We start from the raw sequence: 20,735 nt of genomic DNA, 5'->3' as shown, positions 1-20,735 counted from the left end.
TATATATATATATATATATATATATATATATATATATATATATATATATATATAGTGCTTTGAATAAGCAGTTAGGGTGACATGTAAGGTAAAAGACACACACACACATAAACAACATGTACTTCTTTTTCTTCATTTTTACCTTCAATGCAAGGAAAAAAAAACTCCTGATGGGGCAGGTTAAGCCATTACTCAGGAAATGTTGATGAAGAATAAAATATTATTCACAAAATTCAACAGAGAGAAATATACATTGGACATTTTCAATATTACTAGAAAGTTCCAGAAATGTATTAAAAATGATAAAGGTCATATTTGTAATTAGCCACGAGGGACATGGTAGTAGCACTATGTGTCTACGGGGGAAAGAACATTTGGACTGAATGATTAATAATCTATACCCAAATTTCTTATCCCCTTTGGTAACTTAAGAGTATTTCTTTGTGATGATGATGATGGTTTTTATTAGACATCCTCAATTGTTATATTACTCCACTGAAAACAAAGGAAATCAGTATGGCTCTCGTGAACTGATAAAGGTTTTTAAAGATATTGTCCAACACTGGAAAGTAGAAATGATGTGAGTGAGGGATTATCCTGAATGGTAAGAGGAGTCAATGCAGAGTGGGCTTAAATCATAGATTCCTAATACATGGCCATCACTCTTTCTCATTTGATAATCATTGCTCTCAACCAATGTCTTTGGATGGGGTTCTTTCACTTTTTGTCTTTGTAGGTGACATTGTGGATAGGGTTCTAGTCTTGGAGATCAATATTTAAATACAGTTTTAGACACTTAGTAGCTATATGACCCTGATCAAATCACTTTAGCTATATCTGATAGTTTCTTCCTCTGTAAAATGGTGATAATAATAGAATCTACCTCCCAGGGTTTTTGTGAGAATCAAATAAGATATTTGTAAAACACTTAAAGTACTATATAAATATTATTCTTGTAACATGCTGGTAATACATTATTAATACAATATATAATATTGTGTTATATGTAACACAGTTTTATAATAATATAGTAAATATTATTTAACACATTTTTATTCTTATTATGACTCTTAGTGTTGACTGTACAATGTATGGAATGTAGCAGGTAGTTAACTGAACTGAATTTTACAAAAGTGAATTAAAATGAGTTTCCTCAATAATTTCATATTATATCTCACTTATTCTATACCTTACCTCAAATTCATATTTGTTCCTTTTTAGTATATGCTTGAATTAAAGAGTAAAGCAACTAATTTTTTTAGGAAAATGCTTGTTGTAAATAGGTAATTATCATTAGTATTCAAATAAAAAGTAACATAGTGAAGCTTTATTTTATATTATATTATATGTATTATATTACATATAATGATAATATATTATAAATTCATGAAGTTGAGAGTTGATTTCTTTAAGGTAAGGGTTCTCAACATTTGTATTATATTATATTTCCTTTTGGCAATCTGGTGAAGCCAGTGGATTTCTTCTCAAAATAACCTCTTTAAACTGAATCAAATAAAGTACAAAGGAGTACAGAAGAATCCAATTATGTTGAAACACAGTTATAGAAATCATTAAAAAGAAAAATAAGTTATGAATGTCTGATTAAGAACTAATACTTTATAAGAATAAGGGTGGTTCAAAGCAAGATTGTCAGAAGGGTTATAAAACTTTTATTCAGAGTAAAGGAGATGAAAGAAAAAAAATGGAATGTGAAGGGGAAGAATGTGGGTTAGAAGAATGGAAGATTGTAGAAGATGGATAAGATTCTTCTTGATGGAATAAAACTGCCAAGGAGACTAGGAGAGGACAGATACTGTCATAATATTTTTACTATCTCAATTTTGTAGAAGTTTAATTTTAGAGTAGAGTTAAATAACCAACAGTTTAAACCAAGACTGAATGATTGTTTCCATTAATGGCCTATCAACTACTTAAATATATGAAACATTTCTCTAATTCATTGTTACATCTTCCACTACTTAACAGGATGCCCTTTAGACCTCCAAGTATTTGTTAAAAGAGCATTGACTCTGGTTTGATTTTTGAAGATTTTTACATGTATGTTAAGGAAGTGTTCCTGAGATAATTAGAAAAGAGAACACTTGGGGAAGGACCATTCTCCACCTAGGATAAGACTACAGAATGGATGTTGTACGTCAATACTACAGGGAATTCCCAAATGAAGAAACTGACTTTAACATAAAAGTTCAGCACCTGATGTGCAAATTATCATCTTGCCATAATGAGCCAGAGGCAGGACTTGAAATTAGGTCTTCCTATCTTCAAGTCCCACCTTACTATTCACTGTTGTTATCTCTCAGTAACAAAGAGGTCACAGGATTACAGCTTAAATGTTATTAAATAAGAGGCTTATTACGTGCTTCTGGGTATTTCAATGAAGAAAAATTATAGAGGGGGAGAGGAAAACATAGTCCTAGCTCAAACTGATTATCATCCTTAAACCTGTATTTGATTCAACAAACATTTATCAAGGACCTAATATGAGTAAATTATCTTGCAAGGCTGTCCAAAATGAAAGCACCCCTGCTCTATATTGTGCTATGGACAGATGCAGAAGGCTTATACAATAGCATTTAATATAAGTTAACATAATAGTATAATTATTATATTATTTAATATATTATAATATACACATTATATCATAACATTAATTAGTTGTTATATTATGTGATATATATTATATACAATGTAAATATATTTATCTGTAGAGAGAGAGAAAACACTTAAGAGGGGAATGGTGTGAGGAAAGTCTTCAGGAAGAAAGAGAAACTGAACTGAATCCTGAAGGAAGACAGGGAATTTGAGAGGCAAGAATGTGGAGGAAGGGCATTCCAGGCATTGGAGAAGGGCTTGTGACAATACACAGAGACTTGATTTGGAAAACTGAGTTTAGGGAAAAATGAGTAGTCAAATTTGGCTGGACAGTTCAAAAGGTGAAATAGGACTGAAAACATAGGGGGGAGCCAGATTATGAAAGACTTTAAATACATATTAAAGAGTTTATAGTTTATCCAATGAGATAAAAATAATTTGTGGGAATGACATCATATATCTTTTTTTTTTGAATGGGTGTGTTTTCCTAGTTTGCAGGCACATAAAGCAAAGTTGTCACCCAGTTCAAATATGTAAATACTAATTTAAACCTAAACTACTGTAACTCCTTGATGCCTTTAGAAGAAAGATTATTTTCATAGCTGACAAGGTCAGGGCTCCACTCAGCCAAATCCAGCAAAGATAATGGAAAGATGGGGAAAAAAATCACAGTACATTAGACAGCTTTCTTCTGTTATGCCAACATGATCTTTAAAAGTGGCATAATTTAACAACCAGAAGTCAGTGATATATAAAATCTCACTCCAAAGTTTCTGAATGGTAGAAACCTTTAAGATTTTATGTCTAAAATATTTTGAGTGACAAAAATGTTCATCACCAGGGATAGTACTCAAATTTGCTTTGTGACCAGGAATGGAAATAGCAGCTTGAGGATAGGTCTTTCAGTCTCAAACGTGTGATAGTGAAAAAAAAAAACAGTAGATGACAAGAAAGCTTAAAAAAATCTGGCTAGTTGGTATTGTAATACAAGTAAGATATATTTTCCTAATCTTTTTATAAATATGATTTTGGGTCCAGTCAATGAACAAATATTCATTAATCACCCATCATACGCCAGGAACATCTGCTAGGCTTTGGGAATGAAAACAAAAATAAAATATCCCCTGTCTTCAAGTAGCTTATAGTCTATCAGAAGAGAACATAAGCACACATGAGTATATACATAATAAATTTAAGATAATTTCCAGGAGAAACCACAGCCTATGTTGTACAGATATAATAGTAAGGCTGAATATTCTTAGCTTTTCTTTGGTTTTAGCACTGTCATAATCACTTGTTAGGGAATTCTGGAGATTTCCTTATGGATTTTATATCTAGAAATGTTTTGTTCATTTCCAGAATCCCGGTGGGTGATGTCTATTGGGAAGTAATCAGTGGCATGGCTAACACTGCTCTCCTTGGGTAGCAAATATCAGGTGAACAAAGACCTGTTCTGTTCTTTGGGGTCATGCCATTATTTTAAGATGCTTTTTTTTTACTTCATTTACTTTGATTTTTGGTTATCTGGTCACAATTTTCTCATTGTGGTTAAAAAAAAAAACACTTCTGAATTCAGAGAGATATCTGTAGCATCCGGTCCAGTCCATATAGGGAATAGGACTACTCAATGACATCTAATGACAAAGAGTAATCTAATCTCTGCCTAAAGATTCCAATAAGAGGGAACTTGTTACCTCTCAAAGCTAACTGATTTTCTTAAACCCCATTAGCTCTGTATAATTTCCAGGATTAAGTATTAAAACCTTCCACCATCTGACTTCTGTCTACCTTTTAAGTCTTCTTATACTTCCCCTCCATATAGATTCTATAATTTGGCTACAATGAACTCCTTACTCTTCCTTGAAGAAATAACTACATTGTCTTACTTCAGGTCTTTTACTGATTGTCTCCCATTCCTGGCACTTTTTGTCCGTATCTCCATCTCCTGGTTTCCTTTAAGTCTCAGCTAACATCTGCTCTTCTGCAAGAAAGAAGCTTTGCCTCATCCTCTTTAATCTTAACTACTTCTTTCAAGATTATATATTATTAATACCTGTAATGCCTTTTTCTATATAGTTGTTGGCATGTTGTCTGTTTCATTAGACTATGAGCTTCTTGAGAAAAGGAACCTTTTTTTAGCCTGCTTTATATTCCCAGCATATGGTCCAGTGCCAGGCATATAGGAAGAACTAAATAAGGACTTGTAGACTTCTTGCAAATGAACCCTCCAGGCTACCCTTCTGACTGCATGCCATAAGCATAGAAAATAGGCAGGTATTATTCATTTGCTTTTATATGTGTGAATTGTGAAACCATTTCTTGTGATTAATTGACAATATTCCTAGCGAGCCCCTCTGACATTCTTGGATTTAATACAATTAGAAAAAATGACATCCATGAAATGAATTACCTGCAAGTCATCTCCTTTAATAAGAGAGCCTCCTTCTCTTGGAGCATCTTAGACACCATTGGCAACCCTATGCCTCTGTGTTTTATGCCTCATGTGGTAGAGAAAATCAGAGGGTAGTTGGGTAAAGTTATCTTGATGCCTTATATACATATATCAAAGGATCCTGGTCCTTAGGAATCTTGGGATAATAACATCAGCTTTTGTGGTTTCCTTGGAATAAAGTGATCTCATATTGAGTCCTCATTTGAATAAAACCAAGATAACCTTTAGCCATGTCAGTACATCATGTACTACAAAGTTGATTTTTCCCAATAAAAACATAGCAATTCATTTTAACCCTATAGCATTCCCGCTTATTAGATTCAACCCACTGTTTTTCTAAGCCAGTATATTTTAGCTTCCTTATTCTTTAAGCCAATAACTGAACTCTTGCTCAAAACCGCACGTTGTTTAAAAAGGCTTAAGGCATGTGCTCTTTGCCTCTTTCCAAATTCTCAATAAAAACAATTAACAAAGTGAGGGCAAACAGCCAATCTCTGTGGCACACTCTTCTTGCCTTGGCTAGCTTAGATTTACTTTGGCACCAATCCTTGCCTGTTTTCTGTTGTGACATTTTAGCTCCCTCTAATTTCATTATTGGATTTCCAATTACCAACATGTAAGTATGATGATGACAACTCCATCAAAGTTATCTGTTAACCCCTTGTCTACTATTATGATCACTAAGGGCATATTCTAAGGCAATCAGTCCTTGCTTTTCAGAACACTGGTCATGATTATGGGCAGTGTCTGGTAGTATTATCAGATATAATATAGATATTATAGATTATTATAGATTAGATATAATAATTAGATATTATAGGATCCTTGATGTGGATCTTACAAGCAAAGGCAATCGCTTTCCTCCTAATTTTAAGTTTCACCTTTCTGTTGTTAATAGGAATGATTTCTTCATAAGTGATGCTGTGCCTAGCTGTGCCTAGCCACTCATAGAAATCCAGAAGTGAAAGGCAGTTCAGGGGTCATCTGGTCCACTTACTTACACCTGAATGAGAATTCTCTTTAGACTTTCTCAGAAAAAATCCTGGCTCCACTTCCTTTGAAAGGCTTCCACTGATTTCTTTGCTAAGCTCTCTGCCAAGACAGAGTGATTCAAGTCTACACCAAAAAACATGTCAAGCATGCATATACTGTCCTCTCATGCCTCTGTTCCCTATATCTGGAAATCTCTTATTACACACTTTTTTTGGCCTGTTGGGGGAATTTCAAACCATCTGAAGTATAATCCATATTCCACCTTCTCCACAAAATCTCCACTGCGTTCTACTTTCTGCTGATAGGCAATATATTTTTCCTTTGAATTTCAAATACTACTATGTTTTAAATCATCATAATGTCTTGACAATGTAATATTGAGTAGCATTATTATGTATATCTCCATCATTTCACCAGGCTAGACAAAAAAAGTCTATTAGAGCAAAGATATCATCTTATCTGAACTTTGTCTCTTCCTCATTGCCTAGCGCAGGGATAAACGTAAACTAGGATACTTCAAAATATTTGTTGTATTTAACCAACTGAAATTGTAAAAAATAAACCATGGTAAGCTTCAACGAGAACACAGGATACCTCTTTCTTCTTGCTAACAACAACCACAACTAATATTTGTACCAAGCTTTAAGATTTACAAAGTACTTTAAACATTTTATCATTTTATCTGAAATGAAACTGATGTAACGTGAGGTGGAAGTTGGGACATGGCTTCACAATGTTTTTCAGTTTGTTAGGCTGTGAGCAAAGTAGCACACATATTAGGAAGTAACTCTTTTTTTAAAATCATGATTTACTTGCATATATGCTGATATTGAAAAAAAAAGGATAGAAGCTTAATTATATTTCAAGAGTTATCTTCATACTCTTGCGTGACTATTTCAAGAGTCTTTAGATATTCTCAAAATGTTAACATGGAAAAAAATTCACAGGAAATCAGAATTTCATCTAACATGTGCTTCCAAGTTCCTCTTTGGCTCCTCAAACCTGCCCTGGGAAAATGATGTAAATTAATTTCAGTCATTTGCTGACTTTAACCTATCTAGTCAAATTACTTTATAGTGTTGGGTGATGAAACTCATTAAAGATCTTACTGTATATCCCAGGTTTCTGGATGGCTTCAATCATCTTGATTAAGACTTAAAAATTATGTAGTGGTGGTAGGGGAGGAGTGTGGGAGAGTCCTTATGTTACATATTCTCTGGTTATATAGTACAAAGATCACTGGATTTTTAGGATTATATTCTAGGGTCCAGGTCTGGTCCTGCAATTTGCTATCTATGAGTTTAGAAAAGTGACAACAACCATGAGAGGAGAAAATGGGGTTGAGTGGAATATATACTGCATCCAGAATAAGAGGTTCTGGATTTGAATTCTGGCTCAATTATTTACTTTATGACCTTGAGCAAATCTCTTCATTCCTATGGACTCATCTTCCTCATTTTCTAAAATGGGATTTGATTAGATAACCTTCTAAGGCTCCTTTTAGCTTGGAATTTGAAATCTTTTAAGCATTGGTCTCTAATTTCCTCACCTACAAAATGATACTGGCCTCAATCATCCATAAGGTTCTCATCAGCTGGAAATCTTATGATCTCAAGGATCAGCCATATATGTTCAATAATTATATATATATACATATAAGGAAATATATAGTTGATTTTTTAAGATGGTATTTCTCTACTGCTTCAAAGATGAATATTAATAAAATATGAGAAGGAAAAAGGAGAAAATACATTACTGTACCTGAAGGGCATCCTGATATTCATCCTTTCTGCATATTTGCACAATGTATCCCATGGACAGTGGATTTTGACAAACATGATATCACTGTTTGTAATGGATTGCTGTAAAGGAGAGTAAGACAGGTACCATGATTTAGACATGGAGTTGAAAATTAAGGTATGTAATCATCTGATTTCCCAGGGAAACCTTGTCTCTTAGAATGAAAGAAAATCATATCTGACAAATTGGAGAGTATCCAGAGGAGGGTAATTAGGATGGCAAGAGATCTCAAGATTGTGACATATCAGGAACAATTAAAGAGCCTGGAGGATGTTTAGTATAAAGAAGAAAATCCTTAGGAAGGGCTTGAAATATGTCTTCAAATATTTGAAGGGCTGGCAAGAATAGTTATTAGTTTCACCAAATATTCAGTTCTTCTAGAAATATTTGCACCCATCTGTTCTTGCTCTCCAAACTACTATTATCATAGATCCTTCAGGATTCTCTCTCAGAGGAAGAAATCACATTGATCATGGAAATGAAGACAAAAGAGAAAATAATGAAAGAAAAGGGGTTCTAGTCTTTTGGGACTTCAGTATTTTGAAGGCTGATGTAAGAGACCCACATTTTTAGCTCCAGTGTTGAAGTAGTTCTATATAATGATTTGAGATGCATAGCATAGGATGTACTAATTTCCATTTCAAAGAGAGAAAAGAAAAAGATGTTCAAATTCTATAATTCATTCCCCAACATAGGAAAAAAGGACACATACACACACTTATAAGACTGCTATATCAAGTAAACCGTCCATCCAAGTCAGTAACTGAAATCCAAGCATGGGCCACACCCTTACTTTAGGGATTGTCCCTCAAACATTTTGACCCCTAACCAATTTAAATAAAATTGCTCCAGGCAGCAACTATTGTTACTTATATGAGACAATAGATTCAGCCATTCTTGTGGCAAAAGAAGTTGGTATTATTAGAAAATCTCATAATGAAACCTTTTTGGAAAGAGTACTGGATTTGGAATTAAATTATCTGGGTTCAGATCATAATTTGGCCAGGGGTGATTTACTGAAATGATCCAGTCATTCTGGAAAGCAATTAGGAATTATGATCCTAAACTATTACTGAACTATTCAAGTACTTTGACCTGGTAATAGTAATACTTTTAATGGTATTGACCTATATTTCAAAAGCAATCAAAGAAAGAGGAAAGAATCCTATATGCAAAAAACCCCAGCATATATTTTTGTATTGGCAAAGAACAGGAAATACAGAGGGTACCCATAAGTTAGAGAATGACCAAATAACTTTTGGTATATGAATGCCTTGTAATACAATTATGTTATAAGAAATTAAGAAAGAGAAGTTCTAGGATCAAATTTGGCCTTAGATAATTCCTAGTTATTTAACCCTGGGCAAGTCACTTAACCTCTATTGTTTAGTTATTACCACTCTTCACCTTGGAACCAGTACACACCATTAATTCTAATATGGATGGCAAGTATTTTGTTTTTGTTTTTTTAAGAAAGAGATGGTTTCAGTGAAACCTGGGAAAACCTATATGAAGTGATTCAGAGTAGAGTGAGGAGAATTATGGAAACAATGAATAATATAACGCAGATATTGGAAGGGGAAGGGGTGTGGGGAATTCTGAAAGACTTAAGAACTCCAGTCAATGAAATTATTAACTGGATTCCACAGGACTGGTGATGTAGAATAGCATGCATCTCATTAAAGATGATCAGCTAATATGCAACAAGAAAATACATTTTTGACATTATTAATGTGGTGATTTGTTTTGCTTGATTGTGCTTATGTGATGCAAGAGTTCCTTTTTTCTTTTTTTTTCTAGTGGGTGTATGTGGGTTGAAGAGAGAGGAAAAAAGAATTCTTGATTGAAAAAAAAATAAACTCTTTCTGAGACTCAGTATTCTTATCGTAAAAGAAGATGGTTGAGCTTCTTAGGTTCTAAAATTTGTTCCAAAGCTAAATATTTAGTCTTATGACCCTATTATCTTCTATAAATCAATTACATTTTCATTCCCTTAACTACTACCTAACTATTCCAAATTCAGAAGGTCTTTTGGATAGTGTTTGTTCCAGGAAAGGAGGATCATTGGTATATAGCATTGCAAGGATTGGCCATTAGAAGATTTGGTGGTTTTTCACTGCTTTCCATGGTGTTATAAATTGAGGTAAATTCTATTTTCTGCAAGAGGACTTTTCTAATCATCAGAGCTCATAATGCCTCATTCTTTCATATTACCTTCATTGACTTTTGATATATCTTGTATGTATTTAATTATTTATATGCTTCATCTATTAGAACACAGGTTGCTCGTGGGAAGGGTTTCCTCTCCCCTCTTTGTATTGCTAGTGTTTAGCATTATGTAAGACACATAGTAAGTGATCAATTGATTCAAATGAGTTGGTGAGAATTGAGGATACTAAATGGACAGTGGGCGTGTAAAGTCTTCTATGTACATGGGTTCCCTTTTTGGGAAAGGCCAATATGCACTTGTGGATTGGTAAAAATTGAGGTCTAGAGCCATCTTGTTGACCTATCAAGGGTATACCAATCATCTACAATGAGAACTATTCTTGGAACCAGGCTTTCTCATAGGGCCTTTTTAGACTTCTATTTATCTGAAATTCCACCCTTACTTATGAGTGGAAGGAACAAAATGGAAGAGATATCAGCTGTCAAGGTCTACTTCATGAGAAAGAATTATTTGACATTTTATTTCATTTCTCTAAAAATCAAAATCCCACTAGACTGAATAAAAATTATTCATCTTTTGAAGTTGTTTCTCATCAGCTCCTACATTTTTTTCTTGTACATTCTAAGAACAGATTGAAGTTTCATCTTCCCTGCTTCTCTACTTGAAAAAAAATTGTCGCCCAATTTCAGTCCACTGGATATAATAGCATATCAACTAATTATTCTAATTGCTTTCCCATATATTTTCTCACTTTGGGCTTCACAATATTATATTGAGACGGATTAGAAATCTTCTTTATAAAACGAAGAATATAAGACACAAGAGATTAAGTAGCTTATATTATGTGGCTAAAGTACTGATTTCAGAATTTGGAAAGCCTGAGACATTCTGAGATACTGGCTTATTCTGGGATATGTGATATACCTTGCTGTGCCTCAGTTTCTTTATCTATAAAATGAGGCAGTTTAGATACAATTGCCCCTGAACTACCTTTCAGTTTTAAATAAAAAGATCCTATGAGTTCTCATTGTGGCCAATCCACACTTAGCTGTTAGCCCCCTCAGAACAATATTATTTTCAGTAGATTTTCCTCCCACCCTTCCATTTCTCTCTCCCTCCCTCTCTCCCTCTCTCGTAGCATAGAAAAATTCCTTAAGTTTCTTCTACATACTAAATCATATCTTCCCACTTTCTCAGATGTATTGCTCTGAATTATATAGGGCAAGGAGGGTTATCACCCATGTTCTATAAGAGGCTTCCTTCAATTGCATCACAAATTGTTTCTTTTAAAAATTAACATAAACAGTATGCCTACTATTATAAAACTTTTCAGTAATTTCCAAAAAACAAACCTTCAAAAAACCAACCAAAAAAAACTCTCAGATATTATTTCAGTAATAACATAGAGGTTGTCAAACCTAGATTGCAAATATGCCAAGACAAGGAAAGTATACTAGTATTATGAGGTTATCTTGATTTATGGCAACAGGATAGAGACCAAAGGCAATGTACAAAAAAAAATTCTCAGGATTTTGTTGATGCTTGTGCCTGCCAAGATTGGCCATGTTGCTCCAAGGGAGTCAGCATAATGTATTATGGAGATGGCAGATTGAGGCAGAGTCAGGGTTTAGATAGCTTATACATTCGTCATGGTATTTAATTCTTGTTTTCAAGACTGTGAGCTCCATGCTTTTCTTAGTATCCCTAGTACTTAGCATAAGTGGCTGGCACATAGAAAGTATTTTTATAATTTTTTATTCACTGACTGTGTGACACCTGGTGGTTTTCCTCTGTGGGAATCTACCTTGGAAATCGTGGCCTACTGCTCTGTTTCCTGGAATAATGGGGATATCTGGAGAAAGATCTGAGAGTTCTGGGCTGCCTGAAAATCATAGGACTATCCTGGAAATATAATGTAGGCTAGAAAGATTGCTACAGAAATTTCTTGTGATGTAATCTAGTCAGTTCCTGCAAGTTAGCATACATTTGATATTGTCTTTCTGAAGCATTCTCTTCCCTTATAATTAGTAAGAACTGACAGAGAAGTGACAGAATCCCTCAAAAAGAAGATTTAACAATTTTACAATTTCTTAAAAATAATAGCAGCTAGGTGGTATGACAGATAGATTACTTGACTTAGAGTCAAGAAGATCCAAATTCCCATTCTGTCTCAGACATTTATTAGATGTTGACCTTCAGCAAATCCCATTTCCTTTAATCTCTTCCAGTCTCAATTTCCTGATCAATAAAAAAGGGATGATAACATCCATCTTACAGGATTGTGTGACAATAAAATCATATAGTAAATGTAATGTCTTCAGAAAATTTAAAAGCATATAAATTCTATGATTACTTTATTATGATGTAATTACAGGAATGATAAAAATGGGCTATATAATTTTTTAGCTTGAAGGACACTTAAAAATAAACTAGTCCAATTATTTTACTTTAAAAATAACTAATGTATTTGATCCAGCAATACCACTGCTGGGTCTATATCCTAAAGAGTTTAAAATTAGGGCTAAAAACCTGCCTGTACAAAAATATTTATAGCATCTCTTTTTATGGTAGCAAAGAACTAGAAACTGAAGGGATGTCCATCAATGGGGGAATGCCTGAACAAGTTGTGGTATATGTTTGTAATGGAATATTATCGTGCCATAAGAAATCACAAATAAGATGACCATACACATACACATAATAAACCTTAAATGACTTCTATGAAGTGATGCAAAAGGAAGTGAGTAGAACCATGAGAATGTTGCATACTGTAATAATAATAATGGGTGATCAACTGTGAATGACTTAACAATTATCAACAAGGCAAGGATCTAGGACAATTTCATGAGACTCATGACAAAAAAGGACATCTACTATCATCATAGAAAGAACAAGGGAGCACAAATGCAAATAGAAACACATCATTCTTTACTTTATTTCCTCCGTGGATTTTTCTCTAGCATAAGCAATATGTGTCTTCTTTCACAACATGATGAACATAGAAATATATTATAATATTATATTATGTTATGTTATGTTATGTTATGTTATGTTATGTTATGTTATGTTATAATACATGTACAACCTATATCATATTAGCTGCCCTTTTGGGGAAAGGGGAAGGAAGAGAGGGAGAGAACATAAATTGTAAAATATCAGAAAGCAAATATTAAGAAAGTATATTGACAGGCAATCTAATAAAAAAACAAAATTTATAAAAGATAAAAAGATAAACAAATAAAAAAGTCAGGGAGGGTTTTCATTTCATCTTTGTAATCTTTTTGACTCAGAGAGTCAGGAAAACATAGTCGATTGTGAGTTGGCTTCAGAGCCCCAAAGACCTTGTTCTAATTCCTCCTCTGACATATACCAGTGATGTGACCCTGGGTAAATCAATTAACATTGTCTGCCCCTTTCTAAAAATATAAGTTACTATGAAGATACTGGCTTTCACTGGTAGATTTTTTCATTTCGAAATATCCTTTATCCATGTAATTGTAGGTCTACCTCTTCTCCCTAGTTATTATAAAGGCACTCTCCATTAAAAAAATGGTTTTCATGGAAGAAAAACATATGTTTGATTACATAGTTCGATGGGGATGTGATTGGGGATGTAGATTCTAAACGATCACTCTATTGCAAATAGTAAAAATATGGAAATAGGTTTTGTACAATGATACATGGAAAACCAAGTGGAATTGCTCATTGGCTCTGGGAGTGGGGAGGGAGGAGGAAAGGGAAAGAATATGAATCATGTAACCATGGAAAAATATTCTTAATTAATTCATTAATTAAATTTAAAAAAGTTTTTGCAAATGTGTATTGCATGCCATATAAATGATTTTAGAAGAGAAGAAGCAAAGTAACTTGGGAAAGGTCACACGGCTAGTTAGTGATAGCAAGACAAGTAGAAGAACCCAGTCTCCTTGTTCCTGATCCAGTTCTTACTGTAGACAAAGATCAGTCTCTCTGATTCTTTAAAAAAAAATGAATAGGTGTTTAATTTTCTCAATTGCCTGTAATGACAATTTTTCAAAATATATTTTCCAAAATTATAAACTCAAAGTTTTCTCCCTTCCTCTATTACCTCCCCCACCCTGGAAATGGTAAGCCATTTATTTGATCTGGGTCATACATATATAATCATACAAAACATACTTCCATATTGGTCATTGTAGTGAGAGAATATTCACAGAAAACCCAAACTCCTAAATAAAGTCAAAAATAAACTACAAAAAAAAAATAAACTACAGGCAAAGCTGTATACTTTGATCTATATTCTGTCTCTGATTCTTCAGGGGCTTCCTGGAACCAGCTAAGAAGGCAAAAGAGCTCAGAGGCAAAGCTTCTCAAGAACAGGACTTAGCAGCAGAAACTCTCTTTAGCTTCAGGAAACAGCGATCATGGCACCCCTGCTTAGTTTTAAGGCTAACACGTTTTTGAAAATGTGTTTCAGAACAGTATCTCTGCACGACAACTTCTCTGGCATCAGCGATTGAAATGTCAAGCCAAGTGCCAACCCAGCTAGAAAGTTTCTCCTTTTGTAATTTTCTCCCCCCTAGGATGTAAGGTGTGTCTCCTTCTGTGCCTCCTCCACTTAATCCTTCCTCTTTTACTCCTCTTTTGGAGAGGAATAATTGTGTTCATAGCAGCAGGAAAACTGACTACCTTTGCCTGAGAAAAGAAAGCTTGGTGTCTGGAACGCCTCTATTGGGTAGAGGCATATTTTTCAATAGGAACAGAACACCCACCACCTACATCCTTCACATCTTTATTAAATTTTTCTACCCCACATTCCCAAGAGGTAGAACCTTAATGTTTCGCAGATGCTGAGCCAGAAACGCGAAGAAGTTCGGTGACTTGTACAAAATCACACACTAAGTCAGAGTTACTGATCTAAAGAGTAAGGAATGTGATAAGTTCTTGATCTGGAAAAAAAAGTCAGGATTCTAGTATGGGATATTGCACTAAGAAGCTGTGTAATACTGAGCAAGTTACTCTAGGTCCTGGTTTACTCATCTGTAAAATGATGGAACTAGGTTAGATGCTCTCTTTTAAATCCCTTCCTTTGTAAAAAAAAATTGTATGTGAGAAGATTAGATGTCTTCTGGCAAATTCTAAGAATGATCAAAGGTTGGGTACTAGTTGGAATGGGCTCAATTTAATTCCATTCAAGAAGGGGAAAACCCGAAACAAAATGAACACCTATTTGCGTCCAACTATGACCAAGGCTCTATGGTAGCACTGGGAGATACAATGACAAAGGCAATGGGGAAGGGTGGAAAAGAAAGCAACATAAACCATGTAAATTATATGCAATGGTTTTCAGAGAAAGGACACACATTTGGAAAGAGATGCTTTGTTGCGTATGAAAGTTCTAAATATATTTTTCCAAATTGAAGCGAATAAGTATCTTTTCAAATAGACGGCAATGTGCTTGAGTGTGGGAACATGGGATGAGAGTCACTTACATAGTCAATGAATGGTTACTGATTTCATCATCAATAAAATATGTGTGCGAATTGGAAGGAATGATGAAGGCTGTTATAGTAGTGGAATACCAAATTCCAACACTCCTCTGATTTTTGCTCCCTTCTCTGAAACTGAGATGACTACTTTCCAGCTGTAAAGTTTAATGGTATATTACTAGAGAATTGAGGCTAGATCTATCCTCTGAATACTAGATCCTAGTTTCAGATCCAGTTAGTGATAGTGAGTTAGATCCAAAGAGGGAAAACTAGGTGGTACAGAGGATAGAGTGCTGAGCCTGAAGTTAGGAACACTCATCTTCCTGACTTCAAATATGGCTTTGGACACTTACTAGCTATATGACCCTGGGCAAGTCACTTAACCTAGTTTGCCTCAGTTTCCTCATCTGTAAAATGAGCTGGGGGAAAAATGACAAGCTATCCCTGTATCTGTGTCAATTAGACCTCAAAAGGGGTCATGTTATGAAGAGTTGGAAATAACTCTTGTTCCTGATCCAGTTCTTATTATAGTCAAAGATCAATTTTCTCTGATTCTTTAAAAAAATTAATAGGTGTTTTATTTTCCCAATTACCTGTACTGACAAAAGACAAAAAAAGGTAGAAAAAATGAAAACAACTCACTTGTAAAATAATATTTTTAGTAGCTCTTTTTGTGGTGACAAAGAGCTAGAAACTGTAAGGATATCCAAATCAAATGGGGAATGGTTGAACAAGCTGTGATTTTTGATTATATTAGAATACTATTGTGCCATAAGAAATGACAAACAAGTCAATCACAAAAAGAAACTTGAAAGATTCATATGAAGTGATGCAAAATGAAGTGAGCAGAATGTTGTATACAGTAACAACAATAGTGTCAGAAGATCCACTGCCAGTGTCTTAACTATCAACAAGGCAAGGATCAAGGACAACAAGGGACTCGATGAAAATCAAAGGGAACAGAAGGAATCCAGATGCAAATTGAAACACACCATTCTTTACTTTATTTCCTCCATGAATCATTCTCTAGTGTATGAAAATGTGTCTTCTTTCACAACGTGATTATGGAAATATATATCATATGATGTGTGTACAACATATCATATTACCTGCCTTCTTGGGGAGGAAGAGAAAGAACATAGATTGCAAAATATCAGAAAACAAATAATGAAAAATTATATTGACATGTAATCTGAAAAAAATATTATAATTAAAAAATAGAAAAATGAAACAACAGAATAGAGAGAATTCCTGGGTGAAGAAATTCCTTCTACCAAAACAAGTAAAAAACTTTTGTGCAACATATGGACTCAGTTGCCTACTGTTTATGAGAGATTGACTTGTTTAAGGTCAAACAACTAGTATGTGTAAGATGGGGATTTAAACTCAAGTCATCCTGACTTCCATTTGCCCCTTTCTTTCAATGATGCCACTTTTACAGACAATAAATGCCAAAGGCCCAAATAAGAAGTCTAAATCAAATTCCAGGCATGCACAATTTTCATAATCAGAGCACCAGGTAAATTTTAGCAATCATTTTATAAAAACACCTTAAAGTAACAGAAATATTAAAAGTTGCAAATTTTAATGACCATGGTTTGAAAAATAGCTGAATAAACAGTGGTTAATATAACTTTCATATCCTCATCTTTGTACTGACTATTGTTCTTCAGTTGTTTTTCAGCCATGTCCAATTCTCTAGGACCCCATTTGGGGTTTTCTTGGCAGTGATTTTGGAGTGATTTACCATTTCCTTCTCCAAATCATTTTACAGGTGAGAAACCGAGTCAAACAGAATTAAGTGATTTATCCATGGTCTCTCAGTTAAAAGTGCCTTTTCCTAAAATATAATGCTTCCTTACCTCTTCAACTTAGAAACCTTAATTTTATACAATACTTAAGTTCTACTTTCTATCTGTAGCTTTTTCTGACCCATCATCTGCTTGTACCCTGTCTACCTTAAATTTACTTTATATTTATTTTGTACCTATTTACTTATATATTTTATCACCTAAGAATAACTGATTCTTGGGCCCTGCTGCTAAATGGAAAATCGGTCCCTACTTGGGTTTTACATATCGTGAGGGGCCCCCTCTCCAGTTTATCACCGTAGAATTGGATATTTTTACCAGGGAAAGAATGTGGTAAAGATTCATACCTCTCTTTCCAACATTAAACCTTCTTCTCTGAGGTTCCTTTCAAATGTGCTTCTTTTCTCTACCTGAAGACTGGATTTCTTGTACACCAAGATGTAATCAATACGCTTTTTTCCATCTTTGAAAAACAGACTCGGTGTTGCTGTGACTTTCATCTCCTTCTGGAAAGACAAGAACCCAAGAAACTTAGGATGGCGACCAGTCTAGATCAGCTCCAACAACCCAGGCAATCACTGTTGATGAGTTTCACCCTTTCCATCTTGTCAAGAGTCTTGATTGTCAAAGCTATATTCCAGTGACCAGATATAAGCTTGTTACTGAGCATACATTCCATGTGGAGAATAAAAAGAATAACTTATATTTTTATATCCCTTTCAGAGTTGCTCATTGCTTTCTCTAGATTAGCTCATTTGAACCTCTCAATGATGATGGTGACACCTTTGTTAAAGACTTGTAAAGTGCCAGGTTCACTATGCCAATCAATGAGACCACACTTTGAGAACTATTGTTCCAGTAAGGAATGAGAAACTTACACTCCATGTACTGTGAAGAGATTTTTAAAAAATAAATTTTACTTAGTTATCAGTTAACTGATAATTATTTATTAAGCACCTGTATGTGTGAGAGCCAGTATCTCTGCCAAGAAAATCCCAAATGGGGTCATGAAGAATTGGACTCAACTAAAAAAAACAACTGAACTACAAATGCATGAGGTACTATGCATGACTTTGGGTACATAAAGACAAAAACAAAATAATCCTTATCCTCAAGGAACTTATAATGTAGTATTCAGCAGTTTGTTAATAGTTCTGTATATTCCTTATTCCTTAAATTCATGATTAGCTTCAGTGGGGCAGGATCCATATTTATCTCCTCCAACATCCAACACAATACTCCACATTTTTATTATAAATTATTCTCATTTCCAGGACAACAGAGTAATTTGGTATTTGGACTTTCAGTTAGCATAGAATCTAAGGGAATTAAGTGGCCCCGTGTATGTATATTCAAAGAGGAAATCAGGAAGATCAGTTAAAATTTGGCCTCAGATATTTACTAGTTATGGGGCTCTGGGAAAGTTTTCAACTGAAAAATAAGAATAACAATAGCATTTACTTCCCAGGTTTGTTGTGAGGATAAAACAGGATATTTTTTCTTCTTTGTCCTCCTTCAGAGATTCTTATCCTTGGGGTCCACTTATGAATTTGTTTTAATTTTTAAATGGATAACTGTATTTCAGAATAATTGGTTTCCTTTGTATTTCTACATATTTCATTTTATTGATTTAAAAACAAAACTCAGGGAAGAGGGTCCTGGATTTAACCAGACTGTCAAAGGGGACCCATAACATGAACATGATTAAGAACTTTTGGGTTAGAAAATACCTGAAAAGTTATCTATAGTTAACCACAGATATATTGTGCCATAGGAACCACAGGGGAACATCTGGTTCAGTTGTTTCTATTTTTAGATGAGGACAAAGTCTCAAATTGATTGAGTGATTTATCCAAGGATATGAGTGGAAGTCAGAATTTGAATCCAGGTCTTATCACCCCAAATCCAGAAGTGTTTTCTAAACCTTCAAGTGTTATATAAAATATTACCTTATTGTTATGAGTTTTATTAGGTCATACCAAATGTGCTACATAACAATTTATATTCTATGAATATAATATAAATGAAATAATATATATTTTATTTATATATCATCTAGTTATAATTAATATAATATATTAATAATATTGATATTATTGCAATTATATTACACAATTATTACAATAATATTGTTATAATACATTATTTAAAAATGAAATTAAATATATAATTTCATTTGATCTCTATAATATGTTTAAGATACATGGGTATTTGCACACATATAAATTGTTGTTGAGTTGTTCTAGTCATGTTTGGCTCTTTATGACTTCATTTGGAGTTTTCTTGGCAAAGATACTGAAGTGGTTTGCCATTTCCTTCCTTAGATCATTTTATACATGAGAAAACCAAGGCAAATAGAATTGAGTGACTTGCCTGGGGCCAACAACTATTAAGTGTCAGAAGCAAGGTTGGAACTCAGGGCTTTCTGACTCCAGGCTTGTAACTCTTATCTACTATTCCATCTGGCTACCATATATATATATATACATACATATACATATATATATATACATAAACATTCATTCATATGTTTGTCTATATATATGTATAAGTGTATGTAGGTATACATATATTTATATATAATAGTAATTTTATATGAATTACATATTTATATATTATAAGAATTTATATATGAATTATATATGTATATAATATGAATTTATGTATCAATTATATATGTTTACATATAATATCAATTTTCCCATTTGATCCTGACAACTACTTGAGGCATGGTTATTATTCTTACATATTTAAAATATGGAGAAAATGAAGATGACAGAGGTCAAGGGATTTTCCCATGGTCATACCTTCAATTTCTGAAACAGGATTTGAATTCAGGTCTTCTGGATTCCAAAGGCTAGAGGCTTGATTTATCAACTGATACTGATTATATATGTGGAATAATGATTAAGGATAACTCCATTTACAAGCCTGGGTAACTAAAAGGACGATGGCGGGGGATCCATCAGGTCCCTTAACTTTATGCATAAAAAATTAGGGAAAGGGAAGAGAAAAACAGTGCCTGCCAATGGAATGCCCATGCCACAGGCAGGATAAATGACCTCACTGGGTATGAAGTCCTGTTTTGGAGGAATATGGGAGGTGACACATACTATGTTAGTGATTTTTTTGTGTGTTACAAGATAGTTTTCTATGGCTTCTTTTGCTTACCCTATACCAAACTCTAACAAAGAGAGGCAGAGCACTACATTTTCAGTTTTAGACATTTGGAATCTCAATCCAAACTCACTGAAGATGATGACATTTCAGACAAATGGGAAGCACTTTTCCACAGCTCACCACACATTTCAAAGAGCAATGGAAGAAAACCCAAGTAATTAACAAGTCTATAATTCATCTTGACATTTATAGTACTACATAAATAAAGGTGGGCATTCAGGATGTCTACTAGTATTGGTTAAGATTCT

At 34.0% G+C, this 20,735-nt stretch overlaps 1 protein-coding gene across 1 annotated transcript in view; it reads right to left on the bottom strand.

The window, feature by feature from the left end:
- Window positions 1-20,735, bottom strand: part of ANO3 (anoctamin 3) — a 575,082-nt gene that overhangs the window by 133,600 nt on the left and 420,747 nt on the right. The window contains exons 5-6 of the mRNA XM_044681841.1: window positions 17,655-17,813; window positions 7,820-7,920 (exon numbers count right to left, since the gene is read on the bottom strand). Of these exons, the coding sequence (XP_044537776.1) occupies window positions 7,820-7,920; window positions 17,655-17,813 (260 nt within the window). The remainder of the gene's footprint in view (window positions 1-7,819; window positions 7,921-17,654; window positions 17,814-20,735) is intronic.

Source organism: Gracilinanus agilis, chromosome 6 (assembly GCF_016433145.1).
Source record: "Gracilinanus agilis isolate LMUSP501 chromosome 6, AgileGrace, whole genome shotgun sequence".
Taxonomy (NCBI): Eukaryota; Metazoa; Chordata; class Mammalia; order Didelphimorphia; family Didelphidae; genus Gracilinanus; species Gracilinanus agilis.
Note: the sequence above shows the minus strand (reverse complement) of the source record. Positions and strands in the feature narration are given on the sequence as shown.